The sequence below is a fragment of the Cricetulus griseus genome, chromosome 2 (genome assembly GCF_003668045.3).
Source record: "Cricetulus griseus strain 17A/GY chromosome 2, alternate assembly CriGri-PICRH-1.0, whole genome shotgun sequence".
Classification (NCBI taxonomy): Eukaryota; Metazoa; Chordata; class Mammalia; order Rodentia; family Cricetidae; genus Cricetulus; species Cricetulus griseus.
In genome coordinates this window covers 29659014-29675439 of record NC_048595.1, presented here as the reverse complement: position 1 = coordinate 29675439, position 16426 = coordinate 29659014, and the positions used below count along the sequence as shown (strand labels likewise).

General features: G+C 50.2%; 1 protein-coding gene across 1 annotated transcript in view; it reads right to left on the bottom strand.

Annotated features, from left to right (window-relative positions):
* Nucleotides 1–13922, bottom strand: part of Bmp8a (bone morphogenetic protein 8a) — a 30381-nt gene extending 16459 nt beyond the window's left edge. The window contains exon 1 of the mRNA XM_027399189.2: nt 13529–13922. Within this exon, the coding sequence (XP_027254990.1) occupies nt 13529–13853 (325 nt within the window). The 5' untranslated portion in view covers nt 13854–13922. The remainder of the gene's footprint in view (nt 1–13528) is intronic.
* Between the last annotated feature and the right edge of the window lie 2504 nt (nt 13923–16426).

Here is a 16426-nt window from a genome sequence, read left to right as displayed (position 1 = left end):
GCACCTCCTTCAGGGCATCGTATTACACGCACGATGTCCATGACAGTAGCCAATTCTTTGGTGTCTGCCAGATTTCCCCTGCTATGAGGTTACCATTTTCCCTTTTATAATATGGGGAAGGTATTTCCAGGCTTTTCTTGTTATTTTAAACGTATGTGTATGGGGGTTTTTGCTTGCTTATATGTTCATGCACCACAAGTGTACCTGGTGTCTGGGAAGGCCAGAAGAGGGCATCAGATCCCTTGGAATTGGAGTTGCAGATACTTGTGAGCTGCCATGAGGGTGCTGCAAATGAATCCTGAGTCCTCTGGAGCAAGTGCTCTTAATGTCTGAGCCGTCTCTCCAGCTCCAGGATGTGAATAACGTGTTTCTTTTTAAACCTGTGCTAATATCCACAAGTAAATCTTGCCTGCATCACTCTACAGTATCTGCAATAGTATTTTGTTTTCCTTCCTCACTTATTAAGAGTTGTCTTTTCTCTATCTCTATCTCTTTTTTTTCTGGCTGTCCTGGAACTCGCTCTGCAGACCAGGCTGGCTTTGAACCCACGGAGATCTACCTATCTCTGCCTCCTGAGCACGTGTGCCACCAACGCCCAGCCCTTTTTCTTAATTACATTAACATCATTATGGATTAGTGGTTGTTTATTTTATACCTTAGGCTAACATCCTATACTACCGCTCCCTTCTTCCTCCTCCCTCCCTTCCTCTCTCCCTTCCTTCCTGGCTCAGGTTCTCACTATGGTAGCCCAGGCTGGCCTCAAAGTCACAGTCTTCCTAAATTCTGAGATAAAGTGTGCACTGTCACACAAGGCTCCTTGTCCATTCTATGTTGAGATTGTTGACACATAGTCTCCATCTGATGATGTAGGTTCCACCTCTCCCCAGGGAGCTTAGCTTCCTTTGCTGGAGGGGCATTTAGAAAGCAGGTCTGGGTACCAGGTTGCTCATGACTACTGGGTGTCATTTTTAGGTCGACTCAGTGGTCAGAGTCAAGAAATAAGCTAGCCCACACCTGAGCATGCACCTGTCCTCTGTGTCCATGTATTCACGATGACACAGCTATTGCAATAATCTGAGCTCAGACTCTGGCCTCCAGGCCCAGTCTGGAGTGGAGTTACTTTAGGGGTGGTAAGGACCCTCCAAGAGTTGCTCACTTGGGGTGTGCTCCTCATCTATGATTCTCCTGAGCCAGATTCATGTTCAGGCTGGCCTGTCACAGGCACAGTCCTGTAGAGGGAAGGGTGTGCTAACAATGTCCACAGCCTTTTCCCCTCCCCATTAGCAATGACCAAAATTGACTGTCCAAGGCCCCCGGGAGGCAAGCCTGAGCCTGGTTGGAAAGCACCTCCCTTAAATGACGCCAGACCTCTCTCTTCAGCCCTGTTGGTTTAGGGTGCCTTAGTAATAATCAAGAACAATTAGAAATTTTTTTGACTTCCAAATTCAACTTGCAAGAAAATGTCCCAAAGACAGTCACAAAAATACATAAAGAGATGTGTACAAGGCTGTCGCAGCATTAACTACCAGAAACAATCCAAGCAGCAATAGGAGACAAGCTGTGAATTGAGGACATCTCAGCGGGATGCCACACAGCTGGGAACACCGCTGAAGCATGTAATGTGTAGTCTTCATGACATACTCTCTAGAAACATCACAACTCTGGAAAAAGCACGGGAGCAAAGTAGATAATAATCCTTTATCTAATAAAGGGTAAAAGAAATACTATGAACACATACATCTATCATGCACACAGGTTCAGGTACATATGTAGTATGTGTGGTGTATGCATGTGAATGTATGGGGGGTATGCCTGTGTGCACACATGTGGAAGCCAGAGCAGGACATTGGGTGTCTTCTTCTGTTACTCTCCACCTTCTGTGTGCGAGACCAGGTCTCTCACTGAACAGCAAGATTCCAGATGCAGTGAGGCTGGCTGGCCAGTAGGCTGCTTGTCTCCACCTCCCAATGCTAGGGTTATAGCATATAAAGCTGTGCTCAGCTTCTAACATGGGTGTTAGGGATTCAAACCAGATCCTCATGGGCAGAGCAAAGGGTCTTAACTGAGTTGCTGCCCGAGCTCTGCAACTATAGATTTTAAAATTAAAATTAAAATTTTAAATTTAAGTCGCAAATAAAAAAATAATAAGAAAAGACTACTACTCGTGAGTGGTGAGAGGAGACAGAGACAGAGTTTAGGGCATGGAAAAGGAATCAGACCGCTTGACAAGGCTCCTTGCTTTATCTGTTTTGTAAAGATGTCACAAAAATATGAAACAAGAATCAATTCAAATGCAAGAATAACGATGCAAACCTAGCAAAATTCAAAGCACAGTAATTGAACTAATTGTATCTTGTGTCCGGGGCTTAGCTACAATGAGGAAAATTTTGTTTTTGTTTTTTGTGATTTTTAAATCGGAGCAATTTGACTATATATTCGTAGTGAAGGTGTGATGGTTCAGCACTTAGTGTACATGTTGCTTTTGCAGATAACCTAGGTTCCGTTCCCAGCACCCAGCTGGCAGCTAATAACTGTTACTCCAGTTCTAGGGAGTCTGGTGCTCTCTTCTGACCTTTTCAGGTTATCTCAGCACTTGTGGGGGGGTCACAGGCAGGTGGATGTCTATGAGTTCAAGGCCAGCCTGGTCTACAGAGCAAGTTCTAGGTCAGCCAGGGATAGAGAGAGAGAGAGAGAGAGAGAGTGAGAGAGAGAGAGAGAGAGAAAGAGAGAGAGAGAGGAAAGAGAGAGGAAAGAGAGAGAGGAAAGAGAGAGAGGAAAGAGAGAGGGAGAGAGAGAGGGAGAGAGAAAAGAGAGAGAAAGCGAGAGAGAGAGTAAAAACGGAGAAAAAAACCCAAAAAACCCAAATCTCAAAAAAAAAAAAAAAAAGCGTACTAAGAAGCTGACATTGAAAGGGCTTCCTAATGGCTAGAGGGACAATGAGAGAATCATGAGGACCTGAGTTTGAATTCCAGAACCCACATTAAAAACAAAAACAAAGCCAGACATAGTGGCACACACCTTTAATCCCAACACCCAAGAGGCAGAGGCAGTAAGATCTCTGTGAGTTCAAAGCCAGCCTGGTCTATGGAGTGAGTTCCAGAATAGCCAGAGCTACACAGAGAAACTCTGTCTTGGAAAAACAAGCAAAACAAAACAAAAACAAAAACAAGCCAGGCACAGTGAGAAGGGCTTCTTACCTCAGCACTGGGGAGACATAGATAGGCAGATTCCCCGAGTTTACCCAGCCAACCAGCCTAGCCTAATCAGTGAGTTCCAGACCAGAAAAAAAAAAAAAAAAAGATAGAAAGGTCCCGAGGAATAATACTTAAGGCTGTTTTCTGACCTCTAAACAGACGTGCAGGCATGTGCACACCACACACACACACACACACACACACACACACACACACACCGAAATACCGCATATATTAACACCAGCAAATAGCATCAGACATCACTGGCCTTCCACAGGTGCCTTGGCTCTGCACTGCTGACATCTGGGCAGGACATTCCTTGTTGCGGGCATAATTCTCTGCACTGCAGGCTTATAAGCGGCATCCCTGACCTCCTATCCGATGTCCATATGGACCCTGCCCTTCTGCAGCTGCAATAACAACGACTAGATATTGCCTAAGATCCTCAGGGAGGCAAAATGGTTCCTGCTGAGAACCACTGTCTACAGATGACCCTAACAACCCATGCTGTATTTTCAGACACGGTGAGTCAAGACTGTAGAAAGAGAAAGAACTAGGCCAGTGAGATGGCTTGACTTTCTCCACTAATCTAATGATCATAGTTTGATCTCAGAACCCACAGTAGAAGAGAATTCACTACCAGACGTTGGTCCTCTGACCTCCATATGTACACTGTGGCAGGTGTTAGGCTGTACTCACATACACAACAATAAAAGATATTTAAGTTTTGTTTTTTTTTTTTTTAAAGATCTGTTTTATTTTTAATTGTGTGTGGGGGAGCAGAGTGTGTGCACATGAGTGCAGGTACTCTGGGATGCCACAAGAGGGCGTCAGATCACCTGGAGCTGGGTGGTTTTGACTGACCCAACCTGAGTGCTGAAAATAGAACTCAGGTCTACAAGAGAAGTACAAGCTCTTCACTGCTGAGCCATCTCTCCAGCCCCAATAATTAAAAATTTCTTAAATGAAAAAAAAGGGGGGGGGAACCAGCATTCAGAAAGGTGAAGGAAGAGCTGCCCCAGCAGAGAAACCCTGAAAAACACAGGGCCTGTGTATGAGAACCCTAAAGAAGCCAGCATGGCTGGAATCCAGCAGCAGGGGCTGAAGTACACAAGAGGACCACAGAGTAACAGGAAAGGCCAGGCCATTCACAGGACACTCTGTTCCTTACCTCAAATAACTCAGCACAGTGATCCCAGACACCCTGTGACCTGGGAAGAATTCTATTCAGTTCAATTGTTGCTGATGCTGTGACAGTGGATGGCATTCACAGGCAAGCCTGATGCCATTTGGGCAGCAGTGTATGTCTAGAGAGTCTCCAGCAATGAGGTCTAGGGAGAGGGCTCAGTGTGAAATCACTTGCACTGCAAACATGAAGACTGGAGTGCAGAGTCCCACCATCCACATGAAAGCCGCCTGCAACCCCAGCACTCCTGAGGCAGAGAAAGGGTGCTCAGGACAAGGGGCTAGCTAGCTGAAACTGGCAAGCTCTCCGTTCAGAGAGAGACCCTCTCAATACCTAAGGAGGAGGTGGTTAAAGAAGGTACCCAGTGTCAACTTCAGGCCTACATATGTCACACAAAGCTACCCTCACACACGCAAACACACACACACACACACACACACACACACACACACACACACACACACACACACACACGCACACACACAAGAAAAATGGAGTCTCCAGCAAGGACTCTAGATAGGCAGCTCCACAGAGCAGAGGGCTCAGGATGGGGACAGGCATGCTGCCCTCTGCAAAGCTGTAAACAGGGAGGCCAAGTTTACCGTCTGAGCTGCCTGAGGCTTTGAGAAAACAATCCTAGGACTCTTGGCCTCCTTCTCCAGACCCCGATAAAACCAGCTCCAGATGCCATGCTTTAAGAAAAGGCCCACTGTGGGCAGGAGGTGGCTTCCCTGGCCACAGCAGTGTCCACATCCTGCCAGTCTACATCTGGGGCCCTGTGCCTATCCAGCCAGACTCTGCATCAATCAGTAAGACACCCACAAAATGTTTCTCCTAGACAAAGTTAGATTCACCCAGACAACCTAAATCTGTCCTGCTCCTGACCAGAAGAAACACCTCAGAAGTCACCCTCCTCTGCTCAAAGCGGCTGGCCCTCGGAGAATGGGGTCTTCTCACTAGTCTGAAGCTACCCCCCTTCCTCTGCCCCTCAGGGCCCATCTGAGAGTTAGCTTCTGCTCTGTCTCAGCACTCCACCATCTTGTAAATTGTCTGTCAACCCACCACAGCCTCCTGTGCCTTCTGCCTGAGACCCTCTCCACATCCCAGCTGCCTCAAACTTGTTTTCCTAGGTTGTGCTCTCCTGACTGACACATTTTCTTTTCTCTCAGGCCTGCTGAGGAGCCTCCTCAACTCTCTCGCTCCTTTCATACTAGGCTGTGGTCTGACCCCTTGTGTCAGTGGGTTGTGTCGCCTCTGGATGGTGAGCTCTTTAGGGCAGTAGCTGAAATGGTGGATAGATGGTTTGCAGCAGTGTGCTCATCACTGTGTTCTGGGGACACAGAGAGTGAACGTCTGTCTATTCTTTCCCACGGCTCAGTGTCCACTACTCACACCTGGGACTGGGGTGCTGCTGTTGGTCAGCTTGACAACCATGTCACAGTGAGTCTCCATCAGAGGCCACTAATGCCTGCACTTACTGTGGGATTTGCTTCTTTTCCTGGTGGGGACTTTGAGGGTGGGGACAGGACCCCAGACCCTGAGGAGGAGGGACTGGGCATGACTGTCCTTTGCTGCTGATACCAATGGCTGAGAGGCTCCTGGGCTCGTGCCGGACCTCAGAGGAGGGTGGGGCCCTGGGGTTGACCTGTGCATTCTACACCTGAAGGAATTTCTCCCACCAGAAGCCTCAGCCTGTGGCAAGACCCAGGCTCACTCCTGGGGTATTTTCAGCTGAGTCTCTGCACTGACTTTCTTCACAGGCCGTTTCCATAAGCAGTTCTGCACACATAATTACCGGTCCAGTCCTCAGCTGGCTCCAGACCCCAAATTAAAAGGGAACACCCGCACAGGCCACCACATCAAGCCTGCTGAGGTAAAAAATAATTCCCAGGAGATGTGAGCAAGGGTGCGATTCCTCCAGAAGAAATTCAAGGAAAAACTGAACTGTGGGAATGTGCCAGAAAGATGTGGTCATGATGACACATGCCTGCTTAGTTCCCTATCCCATGACTCACTTTTGGAGAGACCCCCATCAGTGGGCAGGCTGTGTGGACACATTTGAGTCAGAACTGGGAAGGTCTTCAGGGTTGGGGTTCAGAGGCTGGGAAACTGAGGCAGCTCTCCATTGAGGTTACATATGAGCTCAGGGTAGTGTGCAACTGACTTTAGACTCAGGCCATGAAAATGAGTGGACCTGGAGTTCAACAGGCGGCATATTGAGGTGCATGTTCTGTCCACAAGGACCCTAGAATGCCTGCCTGTTGAAGCCACATTCCTCCTGCTGGGTCCCATGGAACTGGGGGTGTCAGGGACACTCAGAGACGTACTCACTGCTGGTGTCACAGAGATGGGGACGGCTGGCTTCCATCCCGCCTGATGCAGCTCAATGCTCCCTGACTCCTACTGGGCTGTTTCCTTCCCCTCTGCCAGCCTGCCTGAGCACCTGCCCACAGGGGCTGTAGCACATGGTGGGGTGAGGGTCATGGAGAATCCCATTTAGGTCATTTCTAGGTTGTTTCCCAAGGACAAGGAGGAAGAAGAGCTATCTGTCACCCCAACTCAGTTAGAGAAAGCCTAGTGGCCTAGGAGATGTATCATGCAGGCTGGGACTTCATTATGGGGGAAGCTTGTCTATTCAGGATGGAAGAGTTGCGCTAGGTCAGGTGTGTGGAAATCTTACCCACCTCTTTTAAAATAGGGGTGAAGTTTCTTAATCTGGTCTCTAAAAATGGAGGTGGGTGTGGTTGAAGCTCAGTGGTAAGGGCATTTGCTTAGGAAGGGAAAGGCCCCAAATCCAATATCCAGGGTGAGCTCATGCACATATATGCATGCACAATGCTACACACACATACATACACACACACACACACACACACACACACACACACACACACACACACACGAAATGGATGGGAATGAGGAGATGCTTTTTCAGTACTGGGGATTAAACTCAGGGCCTAACACACTAGGCAAGGGCTGGCTCCACCACCAAGCTATATCTCTCATCTCCTTTTCTTTTTAAAAATGATTTATTCAGCCGGGCGTTGGTGGCGCACACCTTTAATCCCAGCACTCGGGAGGCAGAGGCAGGCGGATCTCTGTGAGTTCGAGGCCAGCCTGGTATACAGAGTGAGTTCCAGGACAGGCACCAAAACAATACAGAGAAACCCTGTCTCGAAAAACAAACAAAAAATGATTTATTCTTATTACTTATATATATGCCCATCTGTCTATATGTGGGTATGTACACTTGAGTGCAGGTGCTCACAGAGGCCAAAGGTAATGAGATCCCAGTAGAGCTGGAGCAACAGGGGTTGTGAGCCATCTGGCATGGGTGCTGAGGACCAAATCAGGTCCTCTGGGAGAGCAGCAAGTTCTCTGTACCCTAAACCACCTCTCTAGCCCTGCCTGGTCCAGGTCTCTCTCTCTCTCTCTCTCTCTCTCTCTCTCTCTCTCTCTCTCTCTCTTTCTTCTCCTCTCCCGCTCCCCCCTTTCTTTGAGACAGGGCCTCAGTATATTTCCTAGGCTTGCCTTGAACTCAAGATGCCCCAGCCTCAGGTACCTGAGTAACTGCAACTACAGATAGAACACTTTATTCACTCCTGTTGCTATTTTTTGCTATAGAAGAGCCATCAGGGAAATGAAAATCAAAACAACTCTGAGATATCATCTTACTTCTGTCAGAATGGCTAAAATCAAAAACACCAACGACAGTATATGCTGAATAGGATGTGGAGAAAGAGGAATACTCCTCCACTGCTGGTGGGAGTGCCAACTTGTACAGCCACTTTGGAAATCAGTATGGCGACTCCTCAAGAAAATGGGAATCAGTCTACCACAAGATCCAGCAATTTCACCCCTAGGCAGATACCCAAAAGAAACACATTCATACAACAAAAACATCTGTTCAACGATGTTCATAGCAGCACTATTTGTAATAGCCAGAAACTGGAAGCAGTCTAGATGCCCCTCAACTGAAGAATGGATAGGGAAAATGTGGTACATTTACACAATGGAGTACTACTCAGCAGAAGGAAAAAAAATGGAATCTTGAAATTTGTAGGAAAATGCATGGAACTAGAAGAAACCATTCTGGGTGAGGTAACCCAATCACGAAAAGACAAACATGGTAAGCACTCACTCATATGTGGATTTTAGACATAGAGTAAAGGATTACCAGCCTACAATCCAAACTGCCAGGGAAGCTAGGAAACAAGGAGGATCCTAAGAGAGACATACATGGTCCCCTGGAGAAGGGGAAAGGGTCAAGATCTCCTGAGTAAATTGAGAGCATGGGAAGAGGGGGGAGGGAGCTAGAAGAATGAGAAGGGGAGAAGAGGAGGGGTGAGGAGGACTGAGGGAGCAGAAAGTTTGAGTCAGGGGAAGAATAGAAGATAACAAGAATGGAGATATCATAATAGAGGGAGACATTTTAGGTTTACAGAGAAATCAGGCACTAGGGAAAGGTTTGGGGAATCTACAAAGATGACACTAGCAAACAATCTAGGCAACAGAGGAGAGGCTACCTTAAATGCCCTCCCCTGATAATGAGATTGGTGACTGACTTATATGCTATCCGATAACCCGCATCCAGCTGCTGGTGGAAGTAGAAGCAGACACCCACAACTAGGCACTGAATTGAACTGGAATCCAGATGCAGAGAAGGACGAGTGAAGAGCAAAGGGGTCCAGATCAGGCTGGTGAAACCCACAGAAACAGCTGACCTGAACATCGGGGAACTCTTGCTCCCCAGACTCATAGCTGGGATACCAGCATGGGGCTGATCCAGACCCCAGGAACATGTGTTTCAGTGAGGAAACCTTGGAAATCTACGGGACCTCCTGTACTAGTTCAGTACTTATCCCTAGCATAGGTGTGGACTTTGGGAGCCCATTCCACATAGAGGCATACTCCCTGAGCCAAGACACATGGGGTGGGCCTAGGCCCTATCCCAAAGGCCACAATAGACTCTGATGACACCCTATGGAGGGCCTCACCATCCAGAGGGAGCAGAAAGGATATGTGATAGGTAGGGTTTTAGTTGGGGGGAGGGTGGTAGGGGAGGAGGGGAGGGAGAGGGAACTGGGATTGACATGCAAAACAATCTTGTTTCTAATTCGAATAAAAAAATAATCCGCAAAAAAGAGAAAGCTTTATTCACAACCAAATCTCTATTAATAAGGATAAAATGAACAAAGGTCATCTATCATCAGACTTCACAAATGATGGAAATAAGAATGTGGTGACTCGCAGAGAAATTCATGGAGTGGGTTAATACAGCACACTAGGGTGGTCACACACTGCATAATCTATGAAGCTTAGAACCAGGCCGGGGAGACTTTGGTGATGGGAATCGTAGCAGTTGCCTAGGGGGATGGGCTGGTAGAGTCAGGATTCCCAGGGGAACACGTTATCTGATGTGGATGGTCTGAATTTATGCAATGAGCACCAAGGCCGGTCTCTCATTCCCTCAGATCCGGCCACCACAGCTCATTGCTGCCCTTGCCCTCAGCTGTCTGAGGCCTCAGGAATAAAACTTCCTGGGCTTGGAAAGAGACCAATGCACATGCAGATGGCTCCATGTCATCCTGCCTAGACTCTGCCTGTTGGTGCTGGTTGTGCCTCAGTTTCCCCATCCAGAACAGAGCTGCCTGTCTGTCCACTGACATAAGCAGAGCTGGTCCTTCCTGATCCCTTTTGCCCTTGGGAAGGACAGGAGGGCCTGAGGCCATCCAGCCCAGGGACCGAGCAGTGAGGCTAGCAGGTGCCAGTGAAACAGAGTCAAGGATCAGGGCTGGGAGGCATCTCATTTTTCTGATACTATCACTGCAGAGGACCACAGGAAGGTCCTCCACAATGGTGGAGTCCAGCAGGGACTGAGGGTGGATCAGGAGGGGACAAGAGGTGGGTCTGGTGCTGAGAGTACCAACTTAGCTCAGGGCTCTCCCTTCTCCTAGCACAGGGACAGCAGGGACAGGAGTATGCTGTAACACTGCTCCACAGGATCACAGGCACTGCCACCCTGGGATGCTGCTGCTGTCTGTGGCATGCTGGTTCCAGGGCCCTGACCTTCCTTCTGGCTTGGGCTTGGGCTTGGGCAACAGAAGGCATCAGGCATGTTGCCTGGTAATTTCAGGGGCCTGGCAATCAGCAGATAATCATTCTAAGGTAGGCATAGTGGCTCATGCCCTTCATCCCTGCACTCAAGAGAGAGAGAGAGGCGGGAAGATCTCTGTGAGTTCAAGGCCAGCCTGGTCTACATAGTGAATTCTAGGACAGCCAGAGCTACATAGTGAGACTTTGTCCTGAAAAGACAAACACCAAAAATCACTCTAGCTGGGAGACTTTACTAGTGTGGCAATAAAGATGCTCTGATGGGTCACCGACAGTGAGTCTGCACTCAACAAAGTCCTGCTTGGTAATTCCACGGGTCCTACAGGCAGTGGTTGGGGGCAGGGGGAGTCAGGCAGTGTGAGGGAAATGGGATTTAGAAATCATCAACATGGATGTGACTAAATGCTGTGTGTCCCTGGTCCTGCTATTTATCCTCTCTGGGACTATGAAACAGGATGGTAAAACAGGTTCACCTGCTGTTGTCCCAACCAAATGAGAAAACAGAAGAATGTAAAGGTCAAAGGGTAACTTTTCTTCTAAACACAGAACACACAGCCTTTGGTTGGCTTTTAGAATCTATTTCTAGGCTTCAGTGTGCATGAGACACAGACACATGGGGCTAATTTCCCTCCCTCCCTCTTTCTTTCAATAGGGTCTGCTGTTACTCTGATGCTCTGGATGACTTTAAATAGAAGGTGTAGCCCAGGCTGGCCTTGAAGCTGTGGTAATCCTCCTGCCTCAACCTCCTGAGTGTTAGGTTTATAGTTGTGATTCACCACATGCAGCCACATAGATCTTATTGCTTTATTTGCAAAGCTGGGCTGCAGCTGAAAGGGCTGGGGATTGGCAGCAGCCTGGCTCCTGTTCACACTGTGGCCACTGTTGACCCCCAGTTCACACTCTAAGTGAAGGGAGGCTGTGTTTCTCTCCCTGCTCATCTGTCTGTCATCTAACCTTGAGGACAGGTCACCAGGGGTCCCCTTTATTCATTTATTTTCAGACAGGGTCTCACTATATGGCTCTGGCTGGCTGTCCTGGAACTCACAGAGATCCTCCTGTCTCAGCCTTCGGAATGCTGGAGTTAAAGTTGTATGTCATCATGCCTGGCCAAGGAGTCCCATTTAAAGGGGCAGATGTTAGGCTCAGAGACAAGAGACTTCCTTGAAGTTGCACAGCAGCTCCAGTTCCCACCAGAGTTGTTCATGTTTTGCCCAGAGGATGGGGGTGGGGTGCAGAACATGTCCTGGGTGGTGACTCATTCTGATCAGCAGCTCCTCTGGGGACATTCTTGGGCAACTCTATGCTTAGTTCTTAGTCCTCAGCCCTGGGTCAGCCTGTCCTAAGGATGGAGACGCAGTTACAGTCCCACATGTGGTCTGTCGTAAGTCCCCACCCTGCCCTCTAAGCAGAAAGGCGGTCCCTCATTAAAGCTGGGCTATTGGCTAAATAGCTACTACCTTCCCGCTATGCTCTACCCTGCCTCAGCCACCACCAGCTGGATGGGAAAGAGAGGCTTGGGTGCCCTCTCTTCCTGCCTTCAGGTAGGAAAACAAGTGGCTGAGGACACAAACCCTGCTGTCCAGTCCCCTGTGTTCCTCTGCCCATACCCTCTCAAAAGCTCTTCCCATCTTGGAAGGAATATCACCAACCTCAGCACTGGATACAGAGCTATTTTAGGGCAGACATTGTTTCTCTGTGTCTCCCTGCCCACCCCTGAGCAATGGGAGTAGAGACTGTAGCTGTTTGCCCGGCTGCTAGGAGGATAAGCTAAGCAGTGCATGGGCTGGTGACCATGGCAAGGTCCTCTCCTTGCTCTCAGTTCAAGGCCTGGTACTCAAACGGACCCAGCCTAGTGTCTGCCCAGGCTCCCACCCACCACAAACATCAGCAACGCAGGTGGGGACCTGACCAACTGTGATGAAAATGTATTCTGGAAAAATACTTTTCTGACTATTGGAGGTTGGGACTGGAGAGATGACTCTGTGGTTAAGAGCACCTGCTGCTCATGACTTCCTATAATCTTTGACTCCAGTCCCAGAGGATCTGACGCCCTCCTCTGGCCCCCACGAGTCACTGCATGCACATGGTACACATACATATATGAAGGCAAAACCTCATATACATAAAAGAAACTATTTTTAAAGGTGGTGGGTGTAGCTGGAGAGATGGCTCAGGAGTTAAGAGCACTGGATGCTCTTCTAGAGGACCTGGATCTGATTTTCCCAGCACCCACATGGCTGCTCACAACTGTCTGTAACTCCATTTCCAGAGGACCTGATGCCCTCTTGTAGCCTCTTCCAGCATCAGGCACAGATGTGGAGCATAGACATATATGCAGGCAAAACACTCATACACATATATTAAAAGATAAAAGACGATAGAAGGTGGCCCTGAGGTCTAGAGATCCATGGAAAAAGGAAGAGCCACAATTTGGGAGAATGGACTCACAACTGCCCCTTGGCTCATTCACTGGCCTGAACACTCACTCCATGCCAGACCAAGGTCCAGGTATTGGGGCCCAGTCCCGCAAAACTACATGTAGTCATGGTCTGAGCCTGTCCACTCCACCTCCTGACAGTGCACCCCACCCACCCGTTTCCTGCTGCAGAGAAAGAACTTGCCGTCAGGGCGTGTGGGTCAGCTATGGTCACTTTGATGATATGACCACAGGTTTCTACACTGAACTTTGTCCCTCTTTTCAGGGCTGCGTTTATCACAATGATAGCATCACAGCTTCTGTTTACTCATCAGTCTTCCCAGGACGAATCAACTGTCTTCCGGGGACCTGGGACTAGGGGACCTGGGCATCACCAGATTCCCACTCCTGGGAGCCTTGGTGGGCAAAGACCCTGGGAACCCGCGCTAACGCTCAGACCTTCCAGCCTTGACCCCACAGTTGCCTCTTCCCTGTGATTCTGTTGCTCCTTGGCTCCCTGTCCCAGGGAGACTTGCACTACCCAAGGACATCATCCCCAGACAGGCCATGCCCACTCCGCACCGAGACTGCGGCCACCTGGGCCCTCCTCGCACTTACCCATATTGACGAAGCTCATGACCAGGTCCGCGCGGCCCAAGTGAGGCCGAGGGAGCCCGCCGTCGTCGTCATCGGCCATGGCGTGGTACAGGTCCAGCATGAAGAGGGGCGCGGATGCTGGCTGCCGGGAGGCGGCTGGTGGCGCACGGGGTCGGGGCCGCCCAGGCAGCCCGAGCACCGCCAGGATCTCTCGCTGCATGTCTCGGCGCTCGCGCGCTCCCAGGCGACGCTGGGGACAGGTATGGGGGGCCCGTGGCCCGTGGCCGCCGCCCAGAGCACACAGAGCCAGGCCCAGCAGCCAGAGCGGCCCGGGACGCACGGCCATCTCGGACGCTCAGCGGACTCGCATCCACCCGTAGACTGCCAGGCCCGGCGCGACACCCGACGGCGAGGACAGAACGGCGCAGCGGATCCCGAGTTTGCACCTGTCGTGGGCAGTTCTGCAGCGACTGCGCACCACGCGCTCTGCAAGCGGCCCCTGAGCCCGTAGGTCCCGCAGGACAACTTGGGCTCCGGTGGCACGGACCCGCGAGTGTCCGGAGCGGGACCTCCGGTGGCCTCGCAGACCGGAGAAGGTTTCCTCGGCCCCGCCCCTTCCCGGGCCAACCAATGGGGGCTCGGGGGCGGACCCGAACGGGCAGCCTCCCGCGGGGTGTCTCCGCGGCTACTGTTGTGCCGAGTGGTGGGAGCGCCTGGTGCGACCCCGAGGTAGGTAATGGGCCGGTTGGGGAAAGGTCTTCAAGGGTGTCCGTGGGTCCCCATCCAGCTGCCGGGGCGCACGCCGGGCTCTGCGCGGAGACGTCGGGATCTCTGAAGCAGGCACCTGAGCCCTGGGGCGGGTGGGATCCTGAGTCCCCGTGCAGCGGTGGGACCCGCAGTGTCGCCCTTCTCCCAGGCATAGCGACATAGATGGAGCCCAAACATAGTTCCAGTCGTCTGGGCTGGGCTGGTGCCAGCTGTGCCGCGAGGGTGGGGCACACTCTATTGCCAGCAGCAGCCAGGACCCAGCCCCCCGCTACTCTTCGGGTGCCAGGCACCTTCACCAGGCACATCCCGTTGCTAATCCAATACGGGGTGGGCCCTGAAGCCTCCCGAAAGGGGGGCACCTTTGCTTAGCTTCTCATTTGTGACAGCCTCCAGCAGTTTGCAAGAAAGGGATCTGGGGAAAACTCCTTAACTCACACCCCTTTCTGCACTCCCGCCTCCTCTGGCTGCTGCCACAGCATTAACACCTCCGGAAGTCAGGGGGAGGAAAGTGCCCAGCAGAGGGAATGACTGTGTCAAGTCTGGGAGTGTCATAATGGCAGGTAGCAGCGCTTCCAGGCCTATTCTTAGTGTTCATATGCCATTAAGGGGCACACAGCGGTCTTTTCCCTTCCTTCCTTCCTTCCTTCCTTCCTTACTTCCTTCCTTCCCTCCTTCCTTCCTTCTTTCCTTTCTTTTTTTCTTCCTTCCTTTTTTCTTTTTGGCAGGTTCTGACTATGTAGCCTTGGCTGACCTGGAATGTTCACCCATAGACCAGGCTGGCCTCAAACTCATAGAGATATTATGCCTGCCTACACCTGCCTCTGAGATTAAGGCATATGCTACTGCACACTGCAAAACCTTTCTTCTTAACAGATGGGGAAACTGAGGCACACAGAGGTGAAGTGCCTTACCTCTGGTGGCACAACAGAGGAACTGAAGAGCTGGGGTTTAGCGGTGGCTGCTGGAGGGGCTGCCAGGAGAGAGACCATGGCCCTGAAGGTGGTGTTACATGGGAGTTTGGGATTCTCCAGTGTTGGATTCAAAATAAAAATCCAAATTAATGTGTGATAATCATCAAAATATGCTGAGGTGATTCTTTGAAAGTATGCTTTTTCTTAAATGTGTGCACTTCCCATGTACAAGTATCCTCTTCTCTGAGGTCAGAAGAGGGCAGTGGACCCCCTGGAACTGGTATTACTGTCCATTGTGAGCCACGTGGTGCTCTGGAACCTGACCCCAGGTCCTCTGCAAGAGCAGACAAATGCTCTTAACTGCTGAGCCATCTCTCCAGCCTTGTTTCAGCTATCAACTAAATTCTTCTGGTCGTCATTGGCAGTCTGCCTTTTACCCAACAGGTCAATTTCTGTACTGCTTCCACACCCCCATAAAGGCAAAGAGTGACTGGGGAAGCAGGAAGACCACTGCAAATTCCAGGTCAGAATAGTTTACAGAGTTCCAGAAGTCCAGGACTGGCTTCATAGCTACACAGTCAGATCCTGTCTCAAAATAAAAACAAACAGAACGAGGAGGAGAAAGAGGGGGACGGAAAGAGGGAAGAAAAGGGAAAAATGCTGGGCTTCTAAGGATGGTGTTGTCAAGTAGCCTTCCAAACTGCCCACACTGAGGTTAGAGCTAGAATGGAGAGGGATGTGTGTGTGGGGGGGAGTGAGACAAGGCAGGGGCTGAAGTTGGAGACAGATATAGTAATGGGGACTGACAACGATGGGGTGAAGTTTGGGGTGAAGGTTGGGGGCTGAATCCATAGGGCTTGATGACTGAGGAAGTCAGTAAGATGTTCTGCATATAATTTTGTTCAGGAGCTCTTGAGTCTCTTGCCCACAGTTCCTTCCCCCTTGTCCCCTCTGGACCCTGGGTGCCCTTTGTACCAAACACTACACCACGCCACCAAGAACCTCCCACTCCAACTGTAATTCTCGGTTTGCATTCTAGGCAATGCTAGGCTACCAGACTACTTACTATAAGCAGCCCAGCATGGGACTGTTTTTTTTTTGTTTTTGTTTTTAGAGACAGAGTTTCTCTGTGTAGCTCAGGAGCCTCTCCTAGCACTCACTCTGTAGACCAGGCTGGCCTCGAACTCATGGAGATCTGTCTTCCTCTGCCTCCCAAATGCTGGGACTAAAGGCATGCACC